Source organism: Natator depressus, chromosome 23 (genome assembly GCF_965152275.1).
Source record: "Natator depressus isolate rNatDep1 chromosome 23, rNatDep2.hap1, whole genome shotgun sequence".
Taxonomy (NCBI): domain Eukaryota; kingdom Metazoa; phylum Chordata; order Testudines; family Cheloniidae; genus Natator; species Natator depressus.
The window spans coordinates 2862089-2876288 of record NC_134256.1 but is presented as its reverse complement, the minus strand read 5'-3'; the positions used below and the strand labels follow the sequence as shown (position 1 = coordinate 2876288).

General features: G+C 54.9%; 1 protein-coding gene across 4 annotated transcripts in view; it reads right to left on the bottom strand.

Annotated features, from left to right (window-relative positions):
- Positions 1–3370, bottom strand: part of ACTN4 (actinin alpha 4) — a 78445-nt gene extending 75075 nt beyond the window's left edge. For all 4 annotated transcript variants that reach the window (XM_074937550.1, XM_074937552.1, XM_074937549.1 and 1 more), the window contains exon 1: positions 3142–3370. In XM_074937550.1, the coding sequence (XP_074793651.1) occupies positions 3142–3294 (153 nt within the window). In that variant the 5' untranslated portion in view covers positions 3295–3370. The remainder of the gene's footprint in view (positions 1–3141) is intronic.
- Between the last annotated feature and the right edge of the window lie 10830 nt (positions 3371–14200).

Below are 14200 nucleotides of genomic sequence, written 5' to 3'. Positions count from 1 at the left end.
AAAAGTGAGCCATTTTCACTATCGCTCAAAATATGGAAAAATCATTACCAATGTGAGTCGGCTTTTACATGCTGTTGAAACAGCCTACTGGCTATTTTTAAAATATCTTCGGTCTGATTTCAGCCTAAACTCACAAAGCTTGACAGCACAGACTTGTTACATAGTTTTGACAAACACATACTTGTTACATTTAGAATAAAATACTCCCTTTGAAAGTTTCTTCTCTTGCCAGCATGGAGTCTAAAAATTCCTCCACCTCCTTGAATTTTGTTCTGATATTCTTAGCTCTGTCTTAAATAGCATGCAATTAAGATAATTAAACAAAATAGCAGATGGCCACCTTGAATTCTCCGCTGCCTGCCTAAAGAAACAAATCTGAAACAACACAAATAATCTTCAAATTATTAACCAACATGAATGCAAAATCAACTATAGGTCAGAATGCTCAATGTATTACTACACTTCCAGGGTTCTGGAAAAACTGGCAGAGAAAATGGCACATATTCTTCACTATCAATTGAGTCTTACAAGCAAGGTGTTGCCCTGTTATGATGATAGGATTTTTTAATTACCAGAGTCATCTATGACTTGAAGGGAGAGAGGAAAAAAGGTGTGCCCTACCCAGCTTTGTGACACTCCCAATATAAAATCAGATGAGGTTGGGGGAGGGAGATCAGATTTATATAAGAACGCAAGTGTTAATACTGCTGCAGTCCTAATAGTTCCTGGACTCAGTTGACTGAATTCACAGTTGCAGTCATTGCAAGACAGGACCTGCTAAATTTAAGGGTGTAGTTTTGTAAAATGGGTTCTCATTCAAATATATCCTCTCATCCTGAGGAACGCAAAAGCTACATGAATTGCAAGTGTCACACACACATTAAAATGTGCGCATGGTTTTAGATGCATCGGGCACAAAAAGGTGCCCGAAGCACAGAGCTCAGCCATGCGTGAATTGACGACAACTACCCCAATATACCTTGAACACTGAACAAACCAGAGAGGATTCTGATACCATCACAGCAAGTTTAGTCCACCCAAGCAAATATTTCCAAATCACAGGCCACAGAAATGGAAGGAAGGATTCTTGCAACCCAGCAGGATTCACAGAACCACATCAGTTATTGCTAGCAGACATACAGCTGCCCTCAGGAGTAATTATAAGAGGCAGGGTAACACCCTCGGCATTTTTAAGGCCATCCATGGTTGACCATGTGCCTATTAATGAATGTCTGTGCATTGTAGCGTTTTTGTACATGCAGCTAGAGATCACAATAGGTGCATTTTTATATATTAGTATAGATAGCTGGTGCAGCAGGGGCCAGTCAATTTTTACACAAAACTATTTAGACGTACAAGGAAAGCATATAGATTGGAGTCTTCACCTCCATGGTCACTCCATATCTGGCTCTCTCAGCTGACCAGACAAGAGCAAGGAATGAAACTCAGCCAGTGGAGAAGATTGCTTCAAAGGGGCAGGGATGCAGTAGGGATCTATTACAGAAGCCACTAACTCCATAGGTCAACAGCTCCCAGTGGCGCTGTAGTGAGATCTCAAGGAGATTCCAGGAAAGGGGTTTGGGAAACAGGCACCTCCCTTCCAGGGCTCTCAGCATTCCCCACCCATGGTAGATTACTCAAAGGGGAGCACCTCAAAGCAGTGACTAGGAATTTGTTCTCCACCCAACATCACATACATTTCAACCTGCCCCACCCAACCCCCATGACTCTTGCTTCCTCCTGCAACCAACACCTACCGACACCCAGGCCCACCCCATCCCCTTCCATTCTTTCCCACACATCTGTTAGTCAATAAGGTCTACAGGACTCTTTGCCATTCTTTCCCACAAGCACCCAGGCTCTCCATTATATTCTGCCCGACCACCCAGGACCAAAGCCCATTCCCCCTTTATGCCCCTCTAACCCCCGTCACCCTGAGCTGATGTTTCTCCAGACTAGGTTCAACAGCAGGTCCTCATCCCCTGCAGAGACCCCTTTCCTACCCCTGCCCCTCCTGAATCTCCCTCTTACTCAACACTGTTGCTTCTCCCAGGTCACAGGCCCGCAAAGTCAGCAACAAGCACCCTCCCCGCAAGACCAAGCTCTCTCTTCACCTGCCTGATGCCTCCCCAGGCAGGGTCCAGTAGCAGGTCCCTAACCTCCCCCCCACACACACCCCCAATCCCCTCCTAGAGACTCCCCAGTAAGGACCCACAACCCAAACTATTAAGTACCCACTTCATGGAGCGCCCACCCCTCCTCCCCTTGCGCTGAGGCATCTCCCAGCCCAAGTCCCAGCCTCACCTCCCCAGACACCCCCAGCCCCCACCCAAACCTGTCACTCACTACTCCCTTTGCCCCTAAGGCCAAGAGCCACTCCCTCCCCACCCTTCCGGGCACCCTTTCACACGACTTCTTCACTTCTTCGCTCAGACCCACAGACCCTCCCTGTCTCCTCACCCCAGACACCCTCCCCTCGCCTTGCACCTCTGCTTAGCCCAGGTCTCCCTCCCCCCCAGCCCCCCTCTCCCCCAAGTCACCTCAGCCCACGCCTCCCCCTTCGGCCCCCCAGCCCCGCTTTTCCCCTCAGCCCCCTCCCTTCAGCCCCAGAGCCCCCGCCATCCAGGCCACCCCCCCAGAGCAAGTCCCCCCCTCACACCCAGAGCCCCCTTCAGCCCCCAGTTTGAATCCTGCCTTCCCAGGCCTCCTCCTTTAGCCTCCCCAGAGCCCCTCACCCCCGACTCCAGACCCTGTCCCCTCGACCCCCCTCAGCCCCCCCAGCCCCTCCGACCCCCCCCCGACTCCAGACCCCATCCCCCCAACCCTCCTCTCCCGCTAGCCACCCCCTCTGCCCCTCCCGACCCCAGTCCCCCCCTCCTCGGCCCCCCCAGCCCCTCCAACCCCCAACTCCTGACCCCATTCCCCCAACCCCCCTCTCCCTCTAGCCCCCCAGCCCCCTCAGCCCCTCACCCCCGACCCGGTCCCCCCAGTCCCTCCGACCCCCCTCTCCCCCCCTCCCGACCCCAGTCGCCCCCAGCCCCTCACCCCGTCCCCCCAACTCCCCCTCACCCGCTAGCCCCCCCAGCCCCTCCTCGGCCCCCCAGCCCCCAGTCCCCCCCCTCACCCCCGGCCCCGCCTCACCTTGCGCTGCTGCTTCTCCCAGGCGGGGTCGAGCAGCAGGTCCCGGTCCCAGTCGTCCTCCTGCGCCATGTAGTCGCCGATGCCGCCGCCGCCCGAGCTGGGCCCGTTGCCGCCGTACTGATAGGGCTGCCCCGCTGCGTGGTAATCCACCATGGTCCGCGCGGCTCCCGGCCCAGCGCCCCGACCCGCCGCTCCGCCTGAGGGGAGGAGCCGCGCCGCGGGGCCGCCCCGCCCCGCGGGGAGGGGCCGGCGCGCGCGGCGCCTGCGCGGCGCCCGGGCCCCGCCCGGGCCGCGGCTGGCCGGAAGCGAGCCCCGCCCCCTGCGCCCGAGACGGGGAGATGCAGGGCGCCTGCGCCGTACGCCCGGCCGGCGCGAAGGGTGACCTCACCCAGTCCGCCGGGCTCAAACTCTCAGGGCGCAGGCGCTGAAAACGCCATGTTCCCCCCGCGCGGGACGTCACTACCTGCCCCGTCCACGTCCTCGGGTCCCCCTGCGCCTGCGCTCTCTCCTCCCTTTTCCTCTCCCGCCCTCTCGGGGGTCTGACAGTGCGGCTGCGTCCATCTTTCCCGCTCCCCCCCAGCGCCGTATCATTGCGCGTGCGCATCTCCCCGCAACAGCTTATTGAGCGCCTCACGCCGGCTTCTCCCCTCATGAATATTCAGTATGTGTGTGTGTGGCCAATGACAATCAATGCCCTCTGTATGTGTGGGGTGGGATGGCACCTCCCTCTCATGAATATTCATATTGTTCATGGAGCCTGCCCTCCTTCATGAATATTCATATGAGAGGTGGGATGTTGTGGTATCTCATGACTATTCATAGTGTGGGCGTGACAACGTCGCTGCTTCATGAATATTCATATCCTGAGTAGGGGTTGCACGTGACATTGTCTTCACCTCATGAATATTCATATTGTGGTTAGCCCCTCCCCCCCCTCATGAATATTTATATTGTATGTTCTGTGTAACCCCTTGTTAATATTCATAAGGTGGGGGCGGTGTCCTCTGATTAATATTTATACTGTGGGTGGAGTTTAAACCTTCCTCATGAATATTCAGAATAGTATTTCCACCCCTTCGTGGCATATTAGGACGGTTGAGATGAAATAGCAGGTAAGGAATAAAGTGTGTGCGCATATAGTGGGGTGGTGATGTTGCATTATGCATAGTCATGATGGCAGGGTGTCTACTTTCTCATCCTCATGAATATTCATAGTGTGGGTGGAGTTTGTGCCCCTCCACCCCTTGGTGTGTGTGGGGGCAGGAGACAGACATTGCCCCATGTGGGGCCCCAGAGTGGTGAGCGCCCCTCGGACAGTGCCGGCCTCCTGCCCTGAAGGGGTCCGGGGGGTGTCACGGCTCCAGCATCCAGCCCGACAAAGCCACCCTCAGCCCGCCTGGCCTCTGGCTTCACCTGGGGGCTGCCCCTGCCCCGGCCTCGCTCAGCCCGGGCATCGCAGCCAGCCCCTTGGAAAGGGGGCCCTACCGGGTCAGGGAGCCTGGGTGAGGAGCCCCTGTCTGCGGGTGGGCCCGACGCCCACCCTCCTGTCGGCGGAATGGCCGCTACCTCAAGGCCCCTTCCGAGCCGTTTCTGGGCAGGGGTCAGCAGGCTCCGTAATAACCCTGAGCTTTCAAGCTCCAAGCACTTGGCGAAGGAGGCCAAGTACCATGAACCCCACTGGACAGATGGGGAAACCGAGGCAAGTGCCTTACACAAGGCGACGCAGCAGTGGCAGAGGTTGGAATAGCGAGTCCTGGCTCCCAGCTTAGCATCCGATCCACTGCAGCTGCAGAAAGTCCCACCGGAATACATGCGAGAAGAGACTGGCGGCAAGAGTGAGCACAAATGGAACAGCTCATCCCCGAGTTGGCATGGCTGAGCTCATGCCGCAGCACGAAAGCAGAGAAGTATTTGGACCAGAGAAAAGTGGATCCTGTTCGCAGGATGGACGAAGCCCAGCTGCGCTCTTGGCTCCCTGTTCTGTTCATTAATCTAGATTGTCTCAAGCCAGAGCTAAAGGCAAGAACAGAACTCTGAAACTTGTGCTCTGAAAGCCCAGTGCCCAGCCTTTCTCGCAGAAGGGGAATCTCCATTAGCAATTGTCAGTATAGGCCCTGTGGTGCACAGCTGGACAGTTTTGATTCCATTCAGCAAGGTCAATGGTGAGTACGGGCAGTTTGTGGTATTTACTATTAATTCTCACCATGTCATTCTTGTGTATAGGTCTCTCATCGAGAGCAAAGAAAAAATGACTGGAATGGAAAATTGTCATTAAAATTCCACTTGCCGTTTTGACGGATTCCTGCCCTCCAGCCCCAGCATGAATCCTGGGAGCTGCCTTCTTCTGGAACAATGGGCGGAAGCAGCCATCAGCCTTATAAATAGAAATAGCCCTGCCCCCGAGTAGCCTACCCAAGCTCACGCCTGGCTCCAAGCCATGATGAGAGGGGAACTGCCTTAATATAAAAAACCTTGGTCTGCCCACAGGTTCCCTAATTTGTAACCGCAGTTTGCACTCAGAAAGGAAGCAGTTTTCCCATGATCAGGCTCCGTGACTGAGCAGTCATCTTTGCCCTCTATCACAGCAATTACCCTGAGGCTGCAGGCCCAGGAATGAAGCTCTGACCAATCCCTTGGGGCTCACAGCAAACTCTGTACGGCTGCATTCTGGACCCATGTGGGTTTCGAGTGGGCAAGTTTGTGGCATGACAATAAGCTGAGGCGTGGTGGTAGCCCTGAGTGGCTGGGAGGGGAGGTGGGTTTTACTCTGAGGTCACCCCTTGGAATAGGTTTATACCGTGATGTGTATGTCAGAAGCATTAACAAGGCGCATGCAAATCTTTACCCAAAGCCCCATATTGTCACCCACACGTATTCATAAATACATTGTTGTGTCTCTGACATAGTCATGGCCCTTTGCATGCACACACATCTGTGCACCCTGCACACACACACACACAGATTCACAAACACACACAGTCTATTTCTCAGGTGTGCACACACAGATTCACAGACACATGCTCAGAGGAAGGACTGCCTAGTGGTTAGAGCATCAGCTTGGCATTGGGGAAACCCTCATTCAGTTCCCTGCTCAGCCACCGATGGAGAAACGGAGGCACCATGTGACCTCGGTAAGTCACTTAGCCTCTCTGTGCCTCAGTTGCCCATTGTACAATGGGGGTAGGAGCCTTGCCCTACCTCACAGGGGGTTTGTGAAGATGATTGTGATACTGTGGTAACAGGGTTCGTATGAGGCCCATAGGTAGATTCATAAATACAGTCATGTTTCTCATACACCCTTCTCTCTCTCACACGCATTCAAAAATAGAGTCCCATCACACGCACAGTCACACTTCACGTGTGTGGGCATACAGCCATTCACAAGCATATACTCACTTCACTGACACGTGCTCATGTGCTTTGGGAAGCATGAGGCATTCAGCCCATACTTCTGCTTTACGGCCAACGGCTTGCAAGGGCCGTATCGAGCATCAGCTACAGAAATGCTCCTCCCCTAGATTATGCTGCGTTAATGTCCCTGCTTTCAGGACATAAAAATGAGGCAGAGCTTCCTCTGTTGCCTCCCAGCAGGGCTGGAGCAGCAGTGCCAGTAAGACATTTTTGCCAGGTGTATAATACCTGAAGGCTTCATGGTGCATTAGCTGGGTGGGACACAGAGGCCCATCAGTGGTTGACTTCTTCCAATAAAAGAAATTACCTCACCCAACTTGGTCATTCCTAAAATGTGTTTGGCAAGCAATGCATCAACCCACTCTGCCCCAGACAAAGGAGTGTATATTTGTGTATCCGACTGGCTGGTCATCAGGCAGAGACAGGCTCCGTTTATGTACGAATCAGCAGGGGGATGGGAAGAACGGCATGAGGTCATCCTGAGTCTGGGCACAAAACTGAGTTTGGGAAGAGATAAGGAGAGAGGAGAAGCCATCATGGCAAGCTGAGAAAGATGGATCCTTTAGCCAAGGGGGTTGAAGTCTCTGGGAATTGAATGTAGGTGAGAAATCTGCTTAGGCAAAGATCTTTCACCTAGGAAGACAAGGGATATCAGCACCTTGTAATTCTATGGAAGGCCCTGACTGATTGAAAGGAAGTCAGCCATGGCTGAGGAAAAGAAAAATTGGGAAGAAATCTACCTTGAACCACGACTGTGTCTTGCTGGGTTAAGTTTCAGTCTTTTAGCTGCGAGTTTTCCCTTTATTTGGTTGTAACCATCTCTACCTTTATCCCTTCTACTTGGTACCACTTAATCCCAGTTCTTCTGTTAATGAACGTATTTTCCTTCTAATCAAAACCAACCCAGTGCTGCGTTTGAATTGAGGCAATTGTTAATTCCAGTTAAGGCAACCAGCCGCTGTGGTTTTGTCTCTTTAAAGGTGCAATGGACCTGAATGCATTGAAGAAAGGGCTGGACATTGCAGGACAGATGGTGTTGGGGAAATTTGGGACTGGGGGTGGGTTGCGGTCACTTGGCCAGTAGCCACCAAGGCTGGTGGAGTTCAGAGCATGGCAGGGGGGTAACAAGCAGACACACAGACCCTGGCTGGGAGCACCCAGACAAGGAGCTAGGACAACAGAGCATTTTAAGGCACTCAGGGTTACAGGACACGTGGTGACTAGTCTTTCACTGGTCTGGATTGCACCCCAGATTGTGACACTGGGTTCCCTTGTAGCAACGACTGGTGAGAGGTGCTCGATGGATGGCCCTGGGGACTGGATCTGACGGCAGGGGCAGGACAAAGACCAGTGATCCTCTCTGCCTTGGAGGGACCCTGTTTAATCTCCATGGCTGGTCAACAAAGGGGGCTAGTTGTGCTGCTGAATTTTTATGCCATAACCACCTCTATTCTCTCAGGGCGCAGAGAAGATCACTGCTCGATTCAACCCAGGGAGCGCCTCCATAGCAACCTGAGCGTTCCCGTCTTGGACACAGAGCCACGGAGCGTGTTGTTTGACCCACAGCCTGTTTTGCAGGGCTGGCTTGCCACAGAGTCCCCCGCTTCTCCTGCTCTAAAGACCGTGCAGTGGGGCAGGGGAGGCTCTTTGACTCATCCTCCGTCGTGAGAGGATCCTTGATGTCCAGCCCAGGCACAGATATCACTTCGAGAACCCTCCTTGTTTGTCAGCTGCAGCCCTGCTGGAGGCAGCTGCGATTCAAGCAGGCAGCCCAGTGTGCTGGACGGTGGAGCCGGGGGCACAAGGGGGAGGCCGGGCTCCCAGGAGAGCGATTCTCTGGCAATCGGTATGGAAAAGCCATGGCTGGAAACAATTGGAGGGGATGAAACCAGCACCTTCCTGTTGCAAGGTGTGAAGCGAGGGACCCGCCTCCACCCAGGAGCCAGTCCTGGGTTGACTACACAACAAAGAGGGACCCATTGCTGGTTCTGACTGGGATGTGGCTGGTGCCCTGGAGGAACAACAAATGACGGGACATTTCTGCCTCGTGGGGTTGGTATCTCAGAAAACAAATCAAATATGGCCTAGACTCAGATCTGAGCCCCAGTTCAGGTCTGAAACCAAACCCAGAGCTCCAGCCTACTCTGGAGGAGGAGATCTGTGCACTGGGCTAGGAAGGACAGGGAGCCAGGGCTAGACATAATGAAAAACAGATAGTCAGGAATGGAAAAAACATTTACAGCCTTTCTTTCTTTCCATCTGGAAAGCTGACAGAGTAAGCCTCTTTGGCTGCTCCCACTTCTATTACGGCACCCACGGAACTTGGGCCAAAGCTTCAGGAAGGCCTCTGGGATCGGGAACAAAGTCAACACTGTTCCTCGTGAGCTGGAGCTACCTGGGCAGACGTGAGGAACACGCAAGGACCAAGTGGAGCCCCAGGGCCTCCCCTACGCCATGCAGTTAGCCTCTGCCACACATGAAGCAGCTGACGGGGGAAGCTCACATCTCGTGCTTCCTGCTCCAATGGAATCGCATTTGTAACGTTTCATTTCATTTGTCACTTTCGATAGCTCAGCGCTGGGCTTCGCATTTCTTTGACCCCATTCACAGCCCGTCTCGGAGGCTGAACTGGGCCGAAAACTGACTCTAAGGAGATTTATTTTCATTCACTCCTGAGAGAAGGGCACCAGAGCCATCACAGCCGGTGGCGCTCAAGGGCCAAAAGTGAAGGCACGTTCACAGTCAAGCAGGAGGAAAATAGACCACTCAGAGCCAATTGCATTCAGGTTTAAGGGAAACATCCCAGGAGGTGGCAATGGATTCTTACACTGGTGTCAGAGGTGGGATCTGTCCTCTTGGGGGTCCCAGATTGCTTACACTGAAGTCAAGAGTGGTGTCAGGTCTCCTGGGGACCCCGCTACTCAAGGATCAGATCTATCCTTATCTTTGCGAGCGCTGGCTAGAGGGGAGTATGTCATAAACCAGCTGGCGAGTGTGTGTCTGTGTCTACATGTACACACCCTTGCCTTCTTGTGGATGGAATCCAAACAATGTGTCATAAGCTCTATACTGCTAACCCCTAGGTGAGACTCTCCTTCAATTCAAGGCTTAGGCTTTTGGAGCAGGCAGATCTGAGTTCTAGTGCTGCTCTCACCTTGATGTCCAGAGCAACTTCAACATGCAGCAGCCCTTCTGTCCTAGCTACCCTAAGAGCAGCTGCAATCATTTTCCCACTGAATATTTAACCTCATGCAAGGGGTTAGACTGTAAACATAGGTGCTATCCGGTGAGATCATAGCTGACAAGGAGAGAAGGGGAATGTATTCCAGAAAGCTGCCATATAAAGCTCTTTTTGGACGCAAAGTCCCCCAATATAGCCGGGAATTGGCCGCGAACCAGACCTGCAGATTTGGCTGCTTCTCCCCCCCCATTTTGAAATTCTATCAATTCCCCCCCACACACACATTTTTGTTTTATTTCTTAGCTCCGCAAATATGAAGCAAGGGTTATGCCCTCCCATTTCCTGCATGGCGAGATGCTGAACATTCCTGCGACATATATATTTAGACGCTGGCTTGGAATCCTCTATTTATCATAAGAAGGAGCTTGCTCTCAGTGGGGGGAGAAAGAGCTGGGGGGGGGGTTGCGTGACTCACCAGCATGCAACAATCATCTTAACTTCCCTCCCACCCCACCCCACGCTGTTAATAGGGGCGGGCCGGATGTTCGGCACTAAATGCTAGTCCAGAGGTTCTCAAACTTTTTTTTGCTGGGACCCCCTTTGAAAACATTTGGGCTGTGATGTCCCCCTCCCCCCCAATACCACACCCTCCTTACTTCTGCCCTGCTGCCTTCAGAGCTGGGCACCCAGCCAGCAGCTGCTGCTGCTCTCATGCCCCTCTCCCATAGTCTTGCAACCCCCTTTTGAGAGAAACTCTGCTAAATGAAAAGGGGGACTTGTGGCACCTTAGAGACTAACCCATTTATTTGAGCATAAGCTTTCGTGAGCTACAGCTCACTTCATCGGATGCATGCAGTAGAAAATACAGTGGGGAGATTTTATATACATAGAGAACATGAAACAATGGGTGTTACCCTACACACTGTAAGGAGAGTGATCACTTAAGGTGAGCTTTTACCAGCAGGAGAGCGGGGGGCAGGGACCTTTTGTAGTGATAATCCAGGTGGGCCATTTCCAGCAGTTGACAAGAACATCTGAGGAACAGTGGGGGGGGAAATAAACATAGGGAAATAGTTTTACTTTGTGTAATGACCCATCCACTCCCAGACTAATATGGCTGCTATTCTGAAACTCTGCTAAGTGGCTTCACGCACGTGGGGAGGAACAATTGGCAGGCTGAGACGCACGCAGGGCTGGGCCAGATCGTGTCTCCCTGCTGCCTTCAGCTCCCACCTGGGTTCACCAACTGCATGTTCTCAGAGCCCGCGCCCCCATTCGTGAACAAGGACGGCAGCATCTTGTGGTCCAGTGAGAGGAAGTGAATGGGACTGAGCCGGTGACAGGAGCTGGGAGGACAGGGAAAGGGAGAGAAACAGGCCTGGTAAAGGAAGCTACACACACAGCTCACATCCAGGCGCACACATTCATAGAAACACTCAGCCGGCTGTACACACACACACTCCCGTTCGCAGCCCCGGCGTGGCCCCTGCTAACACGCCCTACCTCGGTGTGGCTACAGCACATAGAGAGGCTTGAGAGTCAGCTACTGCCTTCCAGAAAACAGGGCTGTCATTTTAGCTCAGACAACAGACCCACAGGTCCTAACGTCCACTGCCCACAGACAGCCCAAGCAGGGGCAGGCATCATTACGCAGCCCGGGCCAGGGACAGCCCTGCAATAGGAGCAGGACTGGAATCACTGGAGGTCCTGGCCTCTCCCGGTCATTGAAGATCCCGTGGGCCCCTGTATCAGCACAGCCCCCAAGACACCCCACTAAGCACCAGGAGACAGCAGCACAGTATCCGGGGACAAGGTCTGTCTGTCCATGCCTAGGCCCGATCCTGCTGTCCTCCGCACACGCCACGCCCACAGGGTGCAGACGGGACGGGACCAAGCCCTCAGTTTCATGCTGTAAGCGTGAAGGATCCTTGTCCCGTCCCCCCACGGCTCCCCCTCAACACACCTTCACTCTCCCAGTCCACGTGCCATTTGCCAACACCTCTCCAGTGTCAGGAAGACAAATCCCCGCAGCTTGTTCCCGTTACACCGCCAGAGCGCTCCACATTCTTGCTAGAGGAATGCTCTCGCCCGCTGATCGCAGAGGCAGGACCCTGTGGGCTGGGCCAGCCCATTACCCCCAGAAGCCCACGTGCTCTGAGCCAGCAGCACTCCACCCCCACAACCAACACCTCCTGGTGCCCTCACCTTGCAGAATCAAGCTGCGGACTTTCCCATTTCAACCCATAGCGGAGGAGGCGGGGACAGTGCTCTGCCAGCGCTCTGTGGGGAATGAACACAAGGGGGTAAGCCCTGGACCAGAGTCAGTCAGCGGTCTTGGATCCCAGACAGCTTCACCCTTGCATGGGGGGAGGAAGAGGGAAACAGGAGGAAGATTCGACATTGCAGCAGGACACGGATGCTCCGGCAAAGCCAGACAGTGCCAGCTATAAAAAGCAGCAGACAAAAGGCCTTTGTGCCACAGAGCTGGATAAAGGGCCTTGGCAGAACAAAGCTTGTGTGTCAGTCCAGCATGTCTGCAGCAAAGCCAGGGCCGATCCAGCCTGGGGATGGGCTCAACCTTGTAAGCATCTCCCTCACACACACTCCAACCTTGCCCAGGTGGGTCTCTCAGCTCCACCCGCTAGATCCAGGCAGGAACTGGGGCCACTGACTGGGCTGGAGTCAGAGAACAGCCCTTAACAGCCCCTTGCTGCATGGCTGGGGTCCCCCTTCCCTCTGAGGTCCGGGGCTCTGCCACAGTGCAGGCTGGCAGCCTCATCGCCTGCAGCACGGAGGGGTCGCTGGGGGATGTCTTGGGCCCTGCTAGCTACGCGCCCGGCCGAGGCAGGGGTTTGCTGGCAGCGACCCAGCAGCCTGGGGCAGAGACGCCCCCACCCTGCCGCGATGCAGTGAACAATTCTCATTCGCGTGGGTCTGAGAGGAGACACCTCACTACGACCGGAGCAGGGGGAGACCAGCTACCCCCCGACTTCCAGCCCCAACCCAGAAACCAGCCTCCAGCCCAAGGCCCAGTATGAGGCCATGGGCAGGGCGAGAGTGAACAAGCCGCACGGCTCCCTCCCATGCTTCCTACACCAGCCAGATGCTCACCTGAGCCTGACGCGGAGCGCTGCTGCCCCCCTCTGGATTGCACTGGGCACAGCAGGCAGGGAGCCTCAGGGCCCGAAGGACCAGCGTTGTCCCCAGAACCAGCTTCACTAAGAGAAGGCAAAAGTGTCTCAGAGGTGCAAACTGCTCCTAGCCCTGGGAACAGAGCACAGACGGCCTGATTCCCATGAGCCCTGCTCCAGCCCTCAGGCCACATGCCCCGCCCAAGCCAAGAACAGAACCCAGGAGTCCTGCTGTTTAAACAGGAGCCTCAAAGCAGCTCCTGCCTACTCCAGGCTGGCTGCAGCACTGCTCCAGCTCCCCAAGGAGACAGCCAGCTCCCTCGCCAGCTTGTCCTGTATTGACTGGGTGTTTGGTCAGGAGACCAGCGCAGCAGGACAAGGCTCTGTGCAATCGAGCCAGCGTGGACCGGAAGGCAGAACCCCACTGGGGCCCAGCCCAGCAGGCAGGGGGCAGCAGCACCAGACCCTGCCTCCACTTTACCCCTCACTGGAAACGGCTCCTGCTGGTTCTTGCCACAGGCTGTCCAGCCCCAGGCTCCCCTTGCCGGAGAATGGGAGCAGGCCTGCAGGGTTCTCTTCCCAGCTGCACTGCCTTTGGTAAGTCCCTTGGCCATCACTCACTCTCATTTGCAGCGTAAGGCTTCCCCTCAGAGAGCTGGAGGTAACGAGCATTGATATCATGTGCGTCACACACAGCACCTTGCGCCCCAGGGCTACCACACAATGCAGAAGTCTGTCAGTCCCTGCCTGAAGGCACAGACAGCGGGCACCCCCTGTCGCCCAGTGCTGGCTGTAGGAAGCTGCCAGCCTTCACTTCCCACCCCCATGTTCAGTTCTCCCCCTCCTGAGTGCCACTGGGCACTGATAGGCAGCTGCTGTGTCCACCTCGCCACCCCTGCCACTAATGGCTGCCTTGGGCTTGCACAGGGGCAAAGGCCCGAACGGGCCTCAGACGGAGCTCTGCTCTCAGTGGGGTCCCTCGAGGCAGACACAGGACGAGGCAAGGGTGGGGTAGCGCAGATGGGGCAGAGACAAGAGCTGGGCAGAGCCCTTTGCTCAGCCCCAAAGCTCCTTGCCCTCCTTGCTCCCTGCCCTCCTACCCCGTTGCTTGGAGCCATCTGGCTGACAACCCCCCTTGTATTGGAACCAACCGCCTCTCTGGTGGGGTCGATTGCAACTAGCAGCTTCTCAGGGATCTTGTGCTGGCTGGGGCCCCACTTACACCCCTGGGGTTCTGCCTGCTGCCCCCACCACCACCACCCCAAGCGCCAATCAGCCCCAGGTTCCCACGTTCAAGGCTGCACGGAGAAGAAAGGAGACAGGCCAGAGGCAGAGT